Raw genomic sequence first — 16,824 nt, forward strand, 5'->3', positions numbered from 1 at the left:
GATAAGTATCATAGCTCAGTGCCTTTTTTTTATGAATAATTGTATTTTGCTTTATTTTAGTACCGGATTTGGGGCCAAAGTCTAACCTGGAATCATGAATAAAGGAATATAGCTTAATGATTTGGTAATTAAATAGATAAGATACACTCGAGACAGTGTTGCCTTGGTGAATTCCCCAGAAATATAGAAGAGATCAGTCAGTTATATACAAAGAGAAATGTGAGGAAACAAAATTCCATTGTTATCGGAGGCGTTTATCTATGGTCGTAAAACCAAGCCTGCATGGCTTTGACAATTAATTTATTTAATGTCAAACACTTTTGACCATAAATATTATCTATTTTTAGCTTCCGCAGTAAATGCACAACTTCAATTAATTTTGACGATAATCAAATATAATTATAGAATTCATGATATTTGCGTAACTGTTCGTTTAATGAATCAACAAGGCTTAAGTTAGTTTATCTAGTGGTATTATAGGCCTAATCAATAAAATATTTATTACTATAAAAATGTTCAACAAAGAAGTTAAATCATCTTAAATCTAGTACAATATTTTGCCTATACTTGCACTAATTATTTTATAACTTAGTTATTTATTTTGACTGGCTCTGAGTTTATTCCTTAATTTGCCAAAGGAATCTATGGAATTCCCTGGATATCTCATCTCCTGCGCCATCTCATCTTTCCGCTCTGCGGATAGGTTTTTAACAAGGTGCGATAAACAACAAATTAATGCCCTGGCACGATGACAGTTCCGCACAGTGAGCGCCGGAATTAAATTCCACATAGCGCTCGACGGGCGCCGATGGATATGCGAAAGGAGGAGCTGGAAAAAGGGCTTTCGGTTTGGGCCTGGTCGGCGGGAACAATTCATAATTGTCATATATTTATTGCTGAGATACTGAGCGCTTGATTTTACGGGCGCTTAATAAAATGAATTTTTCAACACACAACGCATAGGGATAATGATCGCTGGCGGAGTCTGTGGACGCCGACCATCTGATAGGCCATTTGATCGAAAGCTTCGATATCCGAGTGGGCTATCTTCCCTCTCGCCCTGCATCCCTCTCTTTCGCTCGTGCGACGGCGCATTTTTATTACAAGCGAGCGCCACCCGCTGCGCAGGTGTGTAACTTTTTTCTCTTTGTTTTTACGATGCTGTTTTCGCTGTTCGCCTTCTGCTGTTGTTGTTGTTGTTGTGTCCTTCGGATCGCTTTGTCTTTTGTCTAGAGCGGGTGGCTATTGCCCTCCCTTTCGGCAGGGTCCACGCATGTCTTCTCCCTCACTCTATGCACTGTAAGAATCCTTTCTCTTGTGCCATTAAATGTTTAAAACACAAATATATAAAAATTATATTGAAAAGCACAAAATGCGACAAATAACATATTTCCCTAGGTTCTTTTTGTTGGATATCCTTCTCAAAAATTAATTATGCCAAAAAATTGTATTTGGTACCTCGAATTTTTTCCTCAGTGCAAGCCATTTCGCAATTTGTTACTCCTGGCGTGTTCACACCATTAAAGATGGCCCAAAGAGAAGCTGTTGTGTTCTGTGGCGTTCAAATTAATAGGCCTCGTCCCGTAAGGATCTATGATTAATGAAGCGCGACTATCGCTGCCTTAATGCTGTCAATATATCACAATATGCACAAAACACTCGGTTAACCGATTACCGTCCCCGGATCACAGAAGGTGTCTATAATCCCAATCCCAATCCCGATGATATTGCGTGAGCTGGACATCGCGTGAGTAATCAACTGCATGTGGGTAATGATGATCTCTACCAGAGAACTCCAAGGCTGGCATTTTTTGCCACTCGGCTCACACTCAACAATTTTGAGTGCGAGTGCCACTCACATCGCGGGTACTTACAACCACAAAACACCAGGGTGGCAAAACACTCGGATATTTTTTATTGCCGTAAGTAGAGTGTCAAAAAGAAACCGGATGCCTAGACACACAGTGTTTAGCGGGTGCAGTTAGGGTGCCAGTGGCTTAATGCAGTTCTCTGATCTCAACTTCCTCGAAAAGATCCTGGCCCAAAAAACAAAGCAAAAGTGCTTTCAATGCCAACGACTTGACTCACTGCCACTTTGCAACATGTTGCTCGGATCATGCAACACGCGGCCAAACTCAAACCTGTTGTTGTTTCTTTAATGAATTCCCCGAGCGTGTGTGGCAAAAATCGCATGGGAGAGCAATAAAATGTTTCGATGGTAATAGGCCCGAACAACCCCAAAAGAAATAATTGAGGTGACCAGCTCTTATTAGTTTATAATAAGTATTAAATTATAAGGAAACATGTTTTTAAATATATATAAATATTTTTTATACGTAGCAAATCTAGCTTTCCATAATTTAAAATTATTTTATTAATTAAGTGACATTTACAATATTTTTTTTTTAAGAGTAATACAAAAAAGCTTTAAAAGTTTCAGTAATATGATTTTGTATATGAGATTGTACATAATTCATAAAATTATATATTAAGTTGATATACCTAATCCGTTATTATTATTAATTCTTAATTATAAAATGTACATCTGGCTAAAACTTTCAGGACTTATGTCGGAGCTTTTATAAGCTTTTCAATCCAGAAAATGGTCACTCCAGAACTGCAAAGCAACAGAAGAAATGTTTACTGGTCAGTCAAAAATCCACCCCTAGAAAAGGTTCTCTTTCTTCAGCTTTGCAAGCTAAGAGCATTTATAACAATTCATAAAATCGCATGCAATTTTTAGCATAGACCGTTAGCTACTCTCTTTCTTCTGCAAACTTGAAAGAGCGAAATGTTTTCTCTTTTTTATGGCAATCAACTCGCTCTCATTGCTGTTGTTGTTGGTTTCCCTCCTCTTCCCTGAATCTTCCTCTTCCTCTTCTTCTTCTTATTAGCCTCAAGTGGTGAGCATACACCCCGCCGCCCACCCGCCACGCCCCCTTTCCCAGGAACTATTAAAAACTGGCCGGTCTCAATAAGAAAAGCCAATGCTCTGCTTCAGTCGACGCAGGCGACTGCAGCTGAGACAGCAAAATATTGTTGGCCAGTTTGGCATCGCATTTAGTTGGGTTCGCAACAACAAAACATAACAAACCGCAGTCGCGAATCGGACGAAATCGGAATCGAAATCAAAAATAACGAACATAACTCGAGCTAAATTAACAAAATAATAACATTATAAATTAACAAAATAATATTGTGCGTTAAATAAACGTCAAGAAGAGTGAATTACAAGGAAAAAACGTATCACAAGAAAAAAACAAAATTTAAGTGTTTGTGAGCTTAACACCTTATTGCCCACCCCCACAGTTATTTATTCCGCTTGTCTTCCTGTGGTCGCAAAGTGGGGAAAGCGATTTTCCCTGCGTTCATTTGAGCCCTTTAAGCCGTTTAGCCAGGATCTAAAGGAATAGACGAAAAACGAACCCCTTTTTGGCTTAGCTGGCAGGACTTAAAATATGGTTTTCCGCTCGAAACTTTCGGGGGATGGTAAAGTGATTCATAAATAGGTGGAAAAGTTATGGGCACAGTGAGGCCTAATGCAAGAAAACGAAAATAATATACAGCACTAAATATCAAGAATTTTTTAAAATATCCATTAAAAAAACTGTAAACATTTTTGATCATATACAGAATCTATAAAAAAACACAGTGAGGGTTGAATTATTTTTAAAGAGATTAAAACTTCCTAAATAGGGGTTTCTACTATTTTAAAATAAATTTAATCATAAAATCTCTAGAAAAAGCTTTAATTTTCTTAAAAATACTATGTAAACGTATTAAAAACGTTTTTAATAAAATTATCAAGGACCCCCAATGCCATTGATCTTCAGTTCGACCAATTTATATAGATAATAGTTCATTATTTAAGAGAGCTATTCTGAACATCTGATCCTTATTGCTTAGCATCATTTTAGCAAAAATTGCAGAGCTCTTTTCGCTCTGCTGAAGTCGTGTCTAAGGCTTAGTCCTGTTTCGCAGGACACGCACGTGTTGTTGGCTTTCTCTTAGTTGCTCTCTTTGCGCAGCGGCGCAGCTTGAGGTCTCCCTTTCTCTGATTCTCTCGGCACATTCGTTTCTCTCAGTGTCGCTCTCCAGTGTAAAACGGCTTGTTCTTCCACGCAGTTTTGACACTTGTGACATTTTTGACACACAAATCAATTGTTACGTGAATTTTCAGCGCTGCAGCAGCACAGGCAGCAGCGCACAGCGACATCGGGTAAACGCTCATAAAATCGGGTAAAAAATTCCAACAAAAAAGTAATAATTTTTTTCGACATTTGCAAGAGTCAGAGCGAGATGTTGTTAACCGAAAAATAGTGATTTTCGCCGAGCAATCTAGCAAAAATCGTTGCCTACTTTCGTGCGCTGCGTGTGTGTGACATAATTTGCCGTTCGCCGAGAATTTTAACTTAAGGATTCCCCCACAGGAGAGCCTCGCTATCGTGACCTCAGAGTGCATAACACACCACTCGCCCGAACCTCCCCCTTATGGGGGCCTTCTTTTCGCTGCAAATCGATTTCTGTTTCCGGCATTTTTCACGTGGCTGCTGCTGTCCCCCTTCACTCAGAGAAAAAACTTATTGAAAAAGCTTCCGAAATTACAATTTCGTTATTTTGCACATTGTGTGCCTTCCACGATTCTAAGAAAATGTTCAATTATGAAACAAGGATCAAATGCTTTGATGTAATCGTACAAATTTAAATGCATGCATTTTGAGTGGCTAACTTTAAATTTCACCAAACTGATTGCTTTTTAGCTTTAAAGCGCCATTTCTTGTAACACAAATAAAGATATTAATTAGTGAGTTTGCCAATTATCACACAAAATAAGGCACACAGCAGGATTCAAGCAGAATAATTGGTTTCTGAGGTTCAATTCGAGTTTTTTCTTAGTGCTCCCATCGTCTGTTTCGTGCAGTTTTGGCATTTTGCTGCCGTTCTGGCTTTCCCGCTGTTGTTGTTGCCGCCTAACGATTTTTCCCGCAAACAACACGGCAAAGTGAAACGTGCCAGGCCAGAGGAAAAGCCAAAATGAAAAACCCCAAAAGGCGGCGAGAGAAATGAGAGAACATTAACAGCAAGGTGGCCGTAATCGTAAATCGCGAATCGTAAACAGTTTTCTGGGCTCTGCGGGGAACCAGCTGAAAGTAACAGTCAGCCTGGTTTATCGGAATCGTTTTTGATTTCCTGCCTTTGGCCTGTTTTCCCGTATTTCGTATTCCGTATTTGGTACTCGGTGGTCCGTAGTCCATTTTCCGTGCTCTGCTTCTTGCCACTTCGCCACCGTTCGCTTTTGGGGGTTTTCCTGCTCGTTTAGTTTCGGTTTCGGTTTCAATTTCAGCCAGTCAGTCAGTCAGCTGCTGCTTTTCACGTGGCACGTGTCGTATGAGTAATATTTTTCGGGTGCCCTTTCTCGATTGCAGTCGCCTCTCCGCTTAGAAAACCACAATGATCAAAGACTGTTTAATTGATATATCAACTGACACAAATAAATAAAATAAAGTGCTTAAATCAATCGCAATTGCAAAGTGTTCAAAATTCTTAAGCCTAACACCAAAATTTGCCAATATAACCGCAAAAGACATTGAATAATTGGCTTTAAAATCGATTCTACGAAATCGCATTTTAAATGTTCGACTGGATTAAATTTAACAAAGAAGCGTAGACGAAATACGAATGCAAATTAGATGCAAAATAAATGGGTAAAATGAGGTCAAGTAAATACGATGTAAGTATGCAATAATGTATTAGTTGTGTAAGATATGTATAAATAAGATATAGTTTAATGAAATTATTAATACTACTATCAGAGTCTTGTCATATAATTATGACTTAATTTACCAGATTGTTATAACCCATTTCACTGAAAAGTAGAATAGCCTTTCACTTTAAGCCTAATTATTTCTGATATACAATGAGCCAGAACTGACTTTCGCTAACTCCCCCAAATTGGCCATCAATCTTAGCCTTACCCTTTTGCAATTACCAGAAATCTGCCCAAAGCCAATTGAAGGTTATGCCATCGCATTCAGACTCCAGGTGGTGAACTCAGCTGGTTAGCGAACTGAAAATTTACATAATCACTTAACTCATGGCCCACATTTCAGGTGATTATCATCGGGTCGGTGGAGAAACAATGCCCCGGCCAAAAGATCTGGACATAAATTAAGTCCAGAAACGGAAAACGGACGAGCTGTCTGCCCTTAATCTTGAATTACAAATCGAGTGCAATTATCCGACGGGACGGCTGCAATGAGTCTCTCGAATGGGTTCTTGGTTCCCCCTTTTGGGGGGGCCACATGGCAATTTGTTTTCACACTTTACGATTTGCATGGCCGGATCAATGTTTTCGATAAGCGTCGACAAGGTTTCCTTGGGAGTCGGAACCTGGTTTTGGACTGGCTCCAAAGGAGACCCATTCTCTAGCCCGGGAGTCCCGCAATCCACTTCCCACTTCCACCGACATTTGCGTGCCCAGTTTTCCCCCTTTGGCGCTACTGTGTGCGCCTTTAAATTTCGCATTTAATTGATTTGTCAACACAAATGTCCGTCGCGGCTTCCTGGCCAACTAAGCCGCTTATTCGCAGCGACTTGGCCTAAACACACGAGTTATGCCGGCATAAATTGCCGACTTTAGTCTTTGACTGCCAATCGAAAGTCGAGTGCTGGCTGAGGTCCAAGCGATACGTGGTTATTTCAAAGACTTCAAAGCCGCATCGGCGCATCGCCAACTGCAATCATCAATCAAATAATAAAGTGCGGGGAAATGTGTATCTTTGCTCACTCAATCCGCTAAAAGTTGCAAACTCATTTGGAATGACCATACGAATGAAGGGCTCCAGGACGCTTCTGTGTGGGCGATTCTTACGTGGTCGGACTCTTGATTCTCGATGGGACGCTCTCTTGAAAGGAGCAAGTGAGGATTGGCACAGTGGCGAGCTGCTTTCTTAATATTTGGACGGTTAAGAACTTGATTAATGGAGCTTTACATAGGATATTTATACTAAGGAAAAGGAATATTTTGGTAAATTTTTAAGCATCGATTCTCGTATATTTATTATATATCATATAGTTATAAAACGATTGTGCCACTGTATTTGCGCCATTGTCTCCTGACACTTGGCGACATTCCTGATTTCCCTTTTATTTTTAGGTAGCGCCAGTGCGCCCTCCCTGAATCTTGAATCTGAATTATGTTGTCATGTCCCCCGGCTCTTTGTTTTGCCTCTGCCCCGTTTGGCTTTGTCTTTTGGCTTTGTCAGTTGGCTTTCGGTTTTCTGGCTTTTTGGCTTTCTGCAAAATGCGAACACGCGCCCCAGCACGTGGGCGAATCATTTCTGCCGCCGTTTGTGTCTGTTTCCTTTGATATTGAGGGGGAGGGGAGGGGGAGCTCCATCTGTGCGGCGCTTATTAATTGTGTGCGAATGTTTGCACAATTTGTCAATATTATCGCACAAAACATGACCATTGGCAGCCGCCCCCGCACTGCACCATCCCGCCAGCCATAACATCTTGTTCAGCTACCAAAAATGGTTTGCCTAAGTGATTTGTGATTTATGAGTTCACTCGATTTTCGCTTGCACATTTAATGGGATGTGGCGGCAGTGATTGTCACTCACTTTTCTACACAGAAAACAAACTGTTTGATCGGGATAGAAGTACTGCCAAAGTAGCTGAGTTGTATAACCACAATTTTGTGCCATTTATATATAGAATAGTTAAATAAAGTTCAAGTAGAAGTTATATAGAATAGTTTAATTATGATCCTAAAGATCGTATTTCTTTGCTCTGTACGTATCTCTATCTCTATCTACCCGTCTATATAGATATATCTATCTCCAACTGCAGCTCGGTCTTTGGCCTGGGGGCCTGACTATTTGCTAATTCCCCAGCCCCAACCCGCTCACGTCTGGCAATATGCTTTACGACTTTATAATGCCCGGCTAATTGGGTCAACCAGCTCGTTGGGAACAGGGGGGCGGGGTGGAAATGGGGGTGGGGCAGGCGATGGAGAAGGGGGAGCCAACGCATGTTTCAAATGTTTGATAAACGCGTTGTGGCATTGCCTCCTGACACCACTCATACATATTAATGCCAAACGACGACAATGTTGTGTATTTGCGTCTGGTAGCCAACTGGGTGTTGTTCCAGTGTTGGCCAAAACCCACGGACAAGCTAACGGATTGGCAACTGGGATATGGGATCTGAAGTTGGGTTCCCCACCTGAGTTGAGTGGGCGTTCCTGAGCACAAAGGAGCTATGATTGGTAGCCACTGTCCTGGGCTGTCACATCGATAATTTAACTTAAGGGAACTCAACAGGAAGTTATTGTTATAATTTATTATCATTCTTAATTCTTAAGAACTGATTTCAGTTTTTAAACACAAAAAAACTGATAATATTGGAATTTTATAAAATCTGAGGTGTTAAATTGCCTCAATCTTAATATAGTTATAAATTTAAGCTTAACCTATTACCCAATAGATTGACAGCTACAAATACGATATCACAATATTTGAACAATTTTTTTCACTTTATGTCCAATTCGGGTGATTTTTAAATTATGTGGCTCATGTTAGGGGCGTCTCCGTTGGGTCGACTTAATAGAAAGCGAAAACTCGACAATTTTCCACGAGTGCCACAACTCGCTGGCTGCTAAGCCGCGAAAGTAAATAATCCAATTATCGCACACATGCGCGCCCATAGCATAAATAAAATCATTTGATAAGACAAGCCATAGACCAAGGAGACGGGAGACGGCAGACTAGAGGCCAAAGACTGAGTACTGAAGACTAAAGACCGAAGACGGCAGACACCGAAAGAGTGAGGACTGAAGACCGAGGACCGAAGACCGAAGACCAGGCGGGAAAATTGCATAAACATGTTTGGGAGCCGCTCACTGAGGAAGTAAGTCAGTCAGATGAGAGTCGACTTTGCATTTGAAATATGCTGCATTAATATGCCGATAAATATTTGCCAGCCATCGGGCGACTCTCTTCGGATCTTCGGCCATATGTGTAGCTATATAGCTATATAGCCATATAGCTGGCCAACAACTCAATTAGATGGCAGTCTGGGGTTGGAGATGGCTTCGGCGTGGAGGTGGGGGGTGTCTGAAATTAAATGGCATAAAATATTTCCGCGAATGATCATCAGGCGATCCTGACTACGATCGTGATCATCATGGGCAGACTTGGCGCAACTTTGTCGCCTCTTTAGTGGAGTTTCTCTGGAAATTACCGAAATTCGGAGGGTATATTGGACTTGAAAGTAAAATTGAAAAGGACTTTGAAGAGATATGTTTATAACTTTGGGAAACAGCATTTTCTAGTTTTCTTAATCGATTATTGCGTTCCTTTTATATACAGTATGCGATTATGAAGTCTTTCTAGGGGGGTTAAGCGCTACTGGGTACTCCCAATTCGATTCTACATTTCCAACACCCCCTTCTCTTATTTGAATCCCCCATTCCGTGTGCATTGTGTCAATGTCAGCGATGTCTCTCCATCTCTCCATTTTTCCATCTGTGTCTTCGTGGCGTGTCAACAATTTGACAGACATTCATCAGCGTTCGCCACTTTGGAGCTGCCTGTGTCGCATACTCAATCAGCAAGGGGAAGTCGAGTCGGAATGGGAGTTGGATCTGGAGTTGGAGTCGGAGTCGAAGTCGGAGTTATAGGAGGGAGGGACGTACCCCAGTGGAGTCCCATGCCAAGTCCCAGTTGTCATTTGTGCGGTGTGGCTTTTGCCTTTGTGCGGCGTGCGCATAATTGATTTTTTCGCGGCGATTCGCTGGTTGTTCGCTGGTCAGCTGCCTGTGTTCTCCTGCTGCCGTTGTCATATTAATGTCAAAAAGATTGCACTTGATTATGAGTTGCGTGTTTGCCAATTTGTGCACACAGTGGCCCCAGAAGAATGGCGCAAACGTGGGCTGCTCTTCAGCGGCAGCAGAAGAATTCAGCCGCGTGGAGAAGAATCATGGGAAAGCCGAGTGAAAGGAGTGCGGATGGATGCACTTGTTTGTGGGCGTTATTTCAACACCATGGGAAAATATTTTCACAACTCTCGCCGCTCGACTGTCATTTGTAATGGGAATGCGAACCGGGTGGCAAAAAAAAAAAAATAATGATATTGCTAAATATAAACAAACAATTGGAAGTATTTATCGATTAAATACCAAAATGCCAGGTGGGTCTAGACATCCACTAAAAATAAAACGTGCGTCAAGTACTTTATCGTTGGCGATCACTTGGCTTGGCTCGCTTTGTTTTGCATTCCACAGCGCATTACTGACCTAAGCTACCCAAATAGTTAATGGGTGTGAATCAGTGACACTTGCCATGGGCAATATAACTTTTAGGGGTTAAGGACCATAAAAAGTGAGGTAAATGAGATTCGGTTGCCTGTGGTTTCTAATGGCGCAGGTGGAGCTATCAATCCGTTACCTTCTCTGTAAATGGTTAATACATTTTCTGAATGGTTCTTAGTGCACCTTTCATCATCATAACATTCATAACCTGTTATTTTCCTTTGCCTTGCAATGGAAGCCCCTCTAAATGCTAGTAGTGCCCTTTCAACAACTTCCTCCGAGCACTTGATGATATGTTCTGCCAAGCTCAATTGCCATTTAATTACTTCATTTAACAAAACCAATAACAACAGCACTTCCACTGAGGGCGCCTCACATTGCACTTGCACATGTTGAATGCAATTACAGGCAAAGCATTTAGACGCCAATAATTATTGGATATTTATATGCAGTCAAGAGCCGCCAACAAGTTTGCCAGACGCTAAAAGCCCCAGTCGTGTGGAGGGGAGTCTCTCTGTAGAAGGCGACACCCCCGCACATTGCATTGACATTGAATTGCATCTGGTCGAATCTCTAACTGTAAAGTGCCATCAGACGTTAGGATGAGATTGTTTGCCCATTTCCGCCCCTCCATTTGTGCCACATCCCCCTGTTCGTGCGTCCATTGTCATTCGAACTTACATATATGGCTTAAGTTGTTTTTGCTCTTGGCTCTTAGCACTCACTTTATTAAACGACAATTTGAGCGACAATGATGTTAATGATGCTTATGGGGCTGCGACTCAATGAAAATTTGATTTGTTTCTTGAGAGGGTGATGGGAATCTGAATATGTTTGGGTCTTTCAATCAATAAGGGGCCCAAGGAGGAATTAATATTTAATTAACTCAAATGAATATGTTTTGTATTGAATCAGTGCAGTTCGCAATCAACTGTGTTTATTAAGTTAAGTTTTGTTAAGATGTTAAGTGTTAACTGCAATTCCTTACATATTCTAATGATTTATATATTTATGATTATGATTATATTAGATTACATTCTCTTACCTTCTCTTTATATATTTTTAAGTGGTTATGAAACACTACATTTATTTATAACATTGCGAACCTATAATTGTGTTCTTACTCACCTAAAGTTGCCATTAGGCCACATATTCTCGGAACCCCTTAGATCAACACTTGTCGAACGGGTTTTCATCGCTGGAGCCATTAACCCGTTGATGTAATCAATCCGAGGTGCAACATATTATTCAATTGAATCGAACTATTGCATAAATCTCGACCAGCAGTCACCCCGTTGGCTTCCACACCCAAGAGCGGGCCATTCATCAAGAACTGGCTACGCTTGTCATTATGTCAAGTTCGTTGAGCAATCCACTAAACCAGAGTTGTAATCAGAAACGGCTATAAAGCCACCCCAGCCAAGTCCCCATCCCCAACCCCATCCTCATAGCAATTCCGTTCAGTATCACTACCAAGTCGTTGTTGGCTCATAAAAATGGCAATCACATTTGCATTGCTTGCTCGACCAATGTAAATCGGACATCATACTGCGCATTTTCAATTCGATCCGATCGTTGCCCGATCGTCGTTATTTGTTGTAGGGGGTGGGTGGGCTGAAAAGGGCTAAGCTTAAGCCAACAAATCCGATAGACAGCACGCAGTTTCCCCGGAAATCTGTTTACAAGTGACACGGCCAACTATTTATAGGGGTCTGAAGTTCCCGAGGTTGTGTGTTTGGATTTTTGAACTCCTTGAGTTGCCAATCAGGCCGGACGAGTCTGAGAATTCAATTGGAACTATTTTCATTTGAGTGGCGGATTTTCCTGCCTCGGGCTAACCTGAATTTCCCAGATATAAATTTATAGATTAGCTAAGATGCGGCCCTAGAACCGAGTACCTTTAGAGTACCTTTTCACATTGAAATCAATGCTGAATGACAGCTGTGACTTGACACCCATAGTTTGTGTATCTTTGCAACTCATTTATAAATCAGTCCATGAGCAGTAACTATTTCCCTTTGCCCTCGATTTCGATTCTGGGTTAAACCAGTTTGCGATTATCTTTCACTGGAAAACCACACCCTGACATAAAGTTAATTAAAAGCTTTCAACGCTTTTGACATTTGCCGCTAATGTCGCTCCTCCCGAATGTTGCTCCCATTGAATTTGTTTTCGCTTTTTAGCTTGCCACCCGGTGTCCTTGTGCGTGGAGTTTTCCACAATTAGTTCAGCCAGCAGCGGACCGTTCTGACAATTAAGAAATTCCTGGCTGCGTTTGCCGGCTACTCAGTAATTTTTATCACATACATACAGCAATCAATGCGGCCAACAACCACGGGAGGCGGGCAGGCAGACAATTAGCCATAAAATTAGCTGCAAGTTGGCTGCAAGGAATGCGTTGTCGATGGCCAAGGCGCTTGGCGGTGGCAAATTGAAAACAATTTTAGCTATTTGCATATAAATGCAACCTGAGACGCTGCCAACCAGCAGCCGCAACAAAAGCAACAACAACTGCGGCTGCAACCTGCAGCTGCAATGTTGCCACAACTGTTGCTGGCCCACTGTGGAATAAAGTTCCAAAATGTATTATCAAAAAATCGGGAAAAATATGATATAACATGTTGCAAAACATTTCGTACGAGCATTAACTTTAGATGTAAATAAAGGTAAGTTATTGTACTTAGTTTAAAAAAATGTTCTTACCAAGATAAGGTACACAACATATTTCAGAATTGTTACTAGGGACAAGTACAAAAGGCTTAAGTTTACTTCCAAATTATTTGGCTAAAATCAGACCACAAATTTTGTTCTTGTGAGATAAACAGTAATGAGTTTTTGATCTTTTTTTTACTTTTTTCCTGTACCCAATGTATTTAACTGTTCTTTGGCACACGGCTTATTGAAATAGCATATTAACTTAAATAATTTAATTTAATAACCATTGCTAATACCATTTGAATTAACACATGAGAAGATAAAGAAATGTCTTGGGGAAAGTAAAAAAGCTTATTAATGTTTAAGTGCTATTAAATCAAACCTTAATTAAGAAATATCTGTCCATGAGTTTTGTTCTTGTGAGATACTTGCTAATGAGTTTTTGATCACCTTATCGGTCACCTCGTTTTTTTGTCCCGTTTCCTGCGGCTAATTTATTCCACTGTGCTGGGCTGTAAAGTTTATCGAAATTGCATTTGCCATATAGTTCATAATGGCATGTTCTCCGACTGTGGTCAGTACTAAAGAGATAAAGATTGCTGAGGGCGATCGGCAAACGCTTTTATCAGCTCAGAGGTATAAATATTGATACAGTCTGAGTATGGGACTTGGCAACAATTAAGGTAGCCAGCGATGGAAGAACCTCACAAGTCGACCACGTGGTCGAAAACTACATCAACATATGGAATGAAGAAATGCTCGAACACTTGTGAATGTTGTTAAAAAATATTTCCACAAAGGTTCAAACTACATTTCACGCCTAATTTCATCTGACAACAACAGCAGCGAAAAGTTGGGGCATATTTTTACACATTTACTTGGTGTTATTTTTTCTTTTTGTGGCAATGGGGGAAACGAAGGGGTGCTCTGTGGTGGTTGCTGTGTTAATTTGAGACATAATTGCAAGCTCGCCAGGATGAGTGGGGCGATGGGGTGGCCGGGGGGTGGCACAGTGGGGCGGAGGGGACAGCTGCGCCGACTGGTTATGACAGCAATGACAGCTGCGGCAGCGTCGGCATTTGAATAATTTGCAATTAAACGCTCCACGCGGCTCAGCAATTAAGCAAGGAGTCAGGAGCGAGGGGCAGGAGAAGAAGAGGTAGCACTAAGAGAAAAATCCGATTCTGAATCCATTCCACGGGAGTCCTAAGATTCCATACTAGAAAAATTTATAAAATTCTATTCTATCTTTATTCTGTTTTGTGTATTATTCGGCTTTATTAATTTATAATATTAAATTATTCTCACTGTAGTTAGTCGTGGGAGTCGGAGCAAAGGCAAACATTTCCCCTTGGCCAAAAACGTCACACGGACCACACGGCGTATGCGTAATATGTGCATCTGATTCGGCGAGCCTGGTCGGCTTTTGAACGGGTTTATCTGGTAGTCCACAGGAGTTGGCCTGAGAACGAATGCAAATGTCCACGTCCATCAGCTGTCCGCAGCTGCTGAAAGTTGATGGCCCGCGATGAAGACAGCGGACCGGTCAAAACCAACACCCAACTGTGTTTCCAATTAAACGCCGCTTAGCCAAACAACGCGGCCAAACAACCAAACAACCCGATCAGCCAAACGTCAGCGCTACTTTCAGTTTGCTTTACGGTTAGTTCGTGAGCTTGCCGCACTGAACTTGAATCTTTATGTGGCAGACAGTTGGGGCCTGGAGGCACAAGAGCCCCCAAGCCCACCAAGATCTGATCCAGATCCAGATCAGTGCTCTGCGATTCGGACCGAGTGTGATACGGACTGACAGACTGACTAATTGATGGCCCGCTGATTGATTGATTGATGGACTGCCGATTGATTTATGGCCCATCGTGGGGGGTTGAGTTAGATTTCCCGCTGAACTGGAGCATTGCTGCCATAATCAGTGTTAAGCCGTGACTGTTTAGAGCTCTTAATAATGTGGTATCCAATTAGAATAAGAGCCAACTGTAAATTGCTTTGCCAATATTAAATAATATTTTCAATGTTTAAATTGCTTGGTGAAATAGAAGCATTAGTTATTCACTCTAGCGTGACTAACGACTGCGCTAATTATTTATAATATGATTGGACCAAACTGTCTGCTGCTTTTTGAAGTTATATCCAAAACAATACTTGGAAATGTTGTTATTAACTCTCCTGATACTGTTCGTTTGCGAATCGTTCAGTAAGCATTGCAATTTTATATACTTTTTCAAGTAAATGGTATTTTTATCCACTCATAAAAAGCTCTGCGAAGTAAGTTCACCAACATCAGCGTAGAGTGCAGCAAAGACTACTGCTCCGGCATCCGGGGCTGGTTGACTGCCAAAGGTGAGCTGAACCTGGACATCCATCTGAATCGCACCTTGAGGAATGGATTGAGGACAACAATTACGCTCCTGCAGCTGATAGATGGCAAGGATCGGTACCAGACACTCTTCAGCTACGACATGGACACCTGCAAGACGCTGCGGGAACTGCTGCAGTCCAGCTTGATGAAGGTCTGGCTGCGGAACGTGTTCAAGTACGGGAATCTGGCCGACCGGTGTCCCATCCAGCCAGTGCGTACTGTATCTCACAATGTTCGAAGGTCTGGGTCAAAAAGTTTCTCCTCTGCAGGCCAGCTACGATGTGCGCAACTTTCAGCTGGAGAACCACAGCATTCCGGGGTATTTGCCAGCGGGATTCTACCGCCTCCACGACACAAATTACTACGGAAAGCCCAAGGGCAGGCAGCGCCGTCCGGTGGCCACTTTCATACTGGATATAAAGTTCTATTAAATGGAAATGGAAAATGCGAATGCAAGATGCTCAAGTGGGTCACGGGTGGGGCTAACGAGTTTCAACTTTTCAAGGCTGCATTTGGCCTCTTGCGAGCTGTGGAAATCCAAGTTCATGCCGATAAAAGTCTGAGAAGACGACAGGGATTGCCCAGCGAAATGCATGCGAATGCATCGCCCTCAAGGTCTTTCTTTGGACTGTAAATTCCTGACTGCCAACGGGCCTGCTCCACTTTCGGCCGGGCACATTTGCCATCTGACAATGCAGGTCTTTAACTAATTGCATAATAAATTCAAGTGAATTTATGGCGCTGCTCCTGCAACTGTCCTTGCTCATTTGCGATGTCAAAAAGTCGCTCAATCCAAATGATTTATGCATTTATACATTTAGCTGCAGGCTCACGTGTTCGCAGTGCCCTACATAATATTGTTTTGTCATAGTTTAGTGTGCGTGGGTGTTCCAGTTTGTGGTTTCAATCATTAGTCGAGAGACAGCATGAAAAACTTCGGGGAAGTACACATCAGTCGACGAAAGTAAATTACCTTTAGAAGTTGTAAATAAATCATAAGATAGATCTACTTTCCCAACTTTATGCAGTACGTATAAATCTCCTTATTTATTTTGCTAACAATTTCAGTAGAAAGACAAGTTCGAGTTTAAGTGGAAGATAAATCTTTGGAAGAGGTATCTTTTTAAGCTAAAGCTGTGGAATTTCTCGACAATTGTTTGAGAAAGTTTAAGTAGTTCATAAATCTTCTAAGGTGATTCACACGCTATATTAAGATTTGGGAATTTGCCCCTGGCGAACTTAAATTATAATGGCTATTCCAAGGCAATTTAAACTCTATTTTAGGTTAATATAAATTAACATTATATTAATTCATTATTTAAATGAATTAATAAAGCCTTGATTCTAAATGTTTCTAAGCACCTTTAATTCTTTTCAGGTTACCACAGCTTACGGTCTATGCCAAGATTATTTACCTCCTGATGGTAAGTAGAAACAGACTTTAGACATTAATGGTGGTGATGAATGCTTGCCCGATGAC

At 41.5% G+C, this 16,824-nt stretch overlaps 2 protein-coding genes across 4 annotated transcripts in view; both read left to right on the forward strand.

Moving 5' to 3' along the window:
• The first annotated feature begins 3,043 nt into the window (after positions 1 to 3,043).
• Positions 3,044 to 16,824, forward strand: part of LOC6734041 (ras guanine nucleotide exchange factor glfB) — a 57,853-nt gene continuing 44,072 nt past the window's right edge. The window contains exons 1-3 of one of the 3 annotated variants that reach the window (XM_039291389.2): positions 3,044 to 3,276; positions 5,427 to 5,731; positions 16,723 to 16,768. In XM_039291389.2, coding sequence (XP_039147323.1) covers positions 5,730 to 5,731; positions 16,723 to 16,768 — 48 coding nt within the window. In that variant the 5' untranslated portion in view covers positions 3,044 to 3,276; positions 5,427 to 5,729. Of the gene's footprint in view, positions 3,277 to 3,910; positions 4,240 to 5,426; positions 5,732 to 16,722; positions 16,769 to 16,824 lie in introns of those variants that run through there. The other 2 variants (XM_016167848.3, XM_039291390.2) reach the window with 2 other exon arrangements.
• On the forward strand, positions 14,295 to 15,904 carry LOC6734037. Its single transcript, XM_002081037.3, has 3 exons — positions 14,295 to 14,761; positions 15,242 to 15,555; positions 15,614 to 15,904. Exons 1-3 carry the CDS (start codon positions 14,668 to 14,670, stop codon positions 15,773 to 15,775), a joined length of 570 nt encoding a protein of 189 aa, XP_002081073.1. The 5' UTR covers positions 14,295 to 14,667; the 3' UTR covers positions 15,776 to 15,904.

The sequence above is a fragment of the Drosophila simulans genome, chromosome 2R, assembly GCF_016746395.2.
Source record: "Drosophila simulans strain w501 chromosome 2R, Prin_Dsim_3.1, whole genome shotgun sequence".
Classification (NCBI taxonomy): domain Eukaryota; kingdom Metazoa; phylum Arthropoda; class Insecta; order Diptera; family Drosophilidae; genus Drosophila; species Drosophila simulans.

What these genes read in the sequence shown, in the direction of transcription:
- LOC6734037 (XM_002081037.3), top strand. Translation starts at nt 14,668, where the DNA reads ATGTGGCAGACAGTTGGGGCCTGGAGGCACAAGAGCCCCCAAGCCCAC. An exon ending in TGCTCTGCGATTCGGACCGA is followed by an intron (nt 14,762 to 15,241) that starts GTGTGATACGGA and finishes ACTCATAAAAAG; the next exon opens with CTCTGCGAAGTAAGTTCACC. An exon ending in ACCGGTGTCCCATCCAGCCA is followed by an intron (nt 15,556 to 15,613) that starts GTGCGTACTGTA and finishes TCTCCTCTGCAG; the next exon opens with GCCAGCTACGATGTGCGCAA.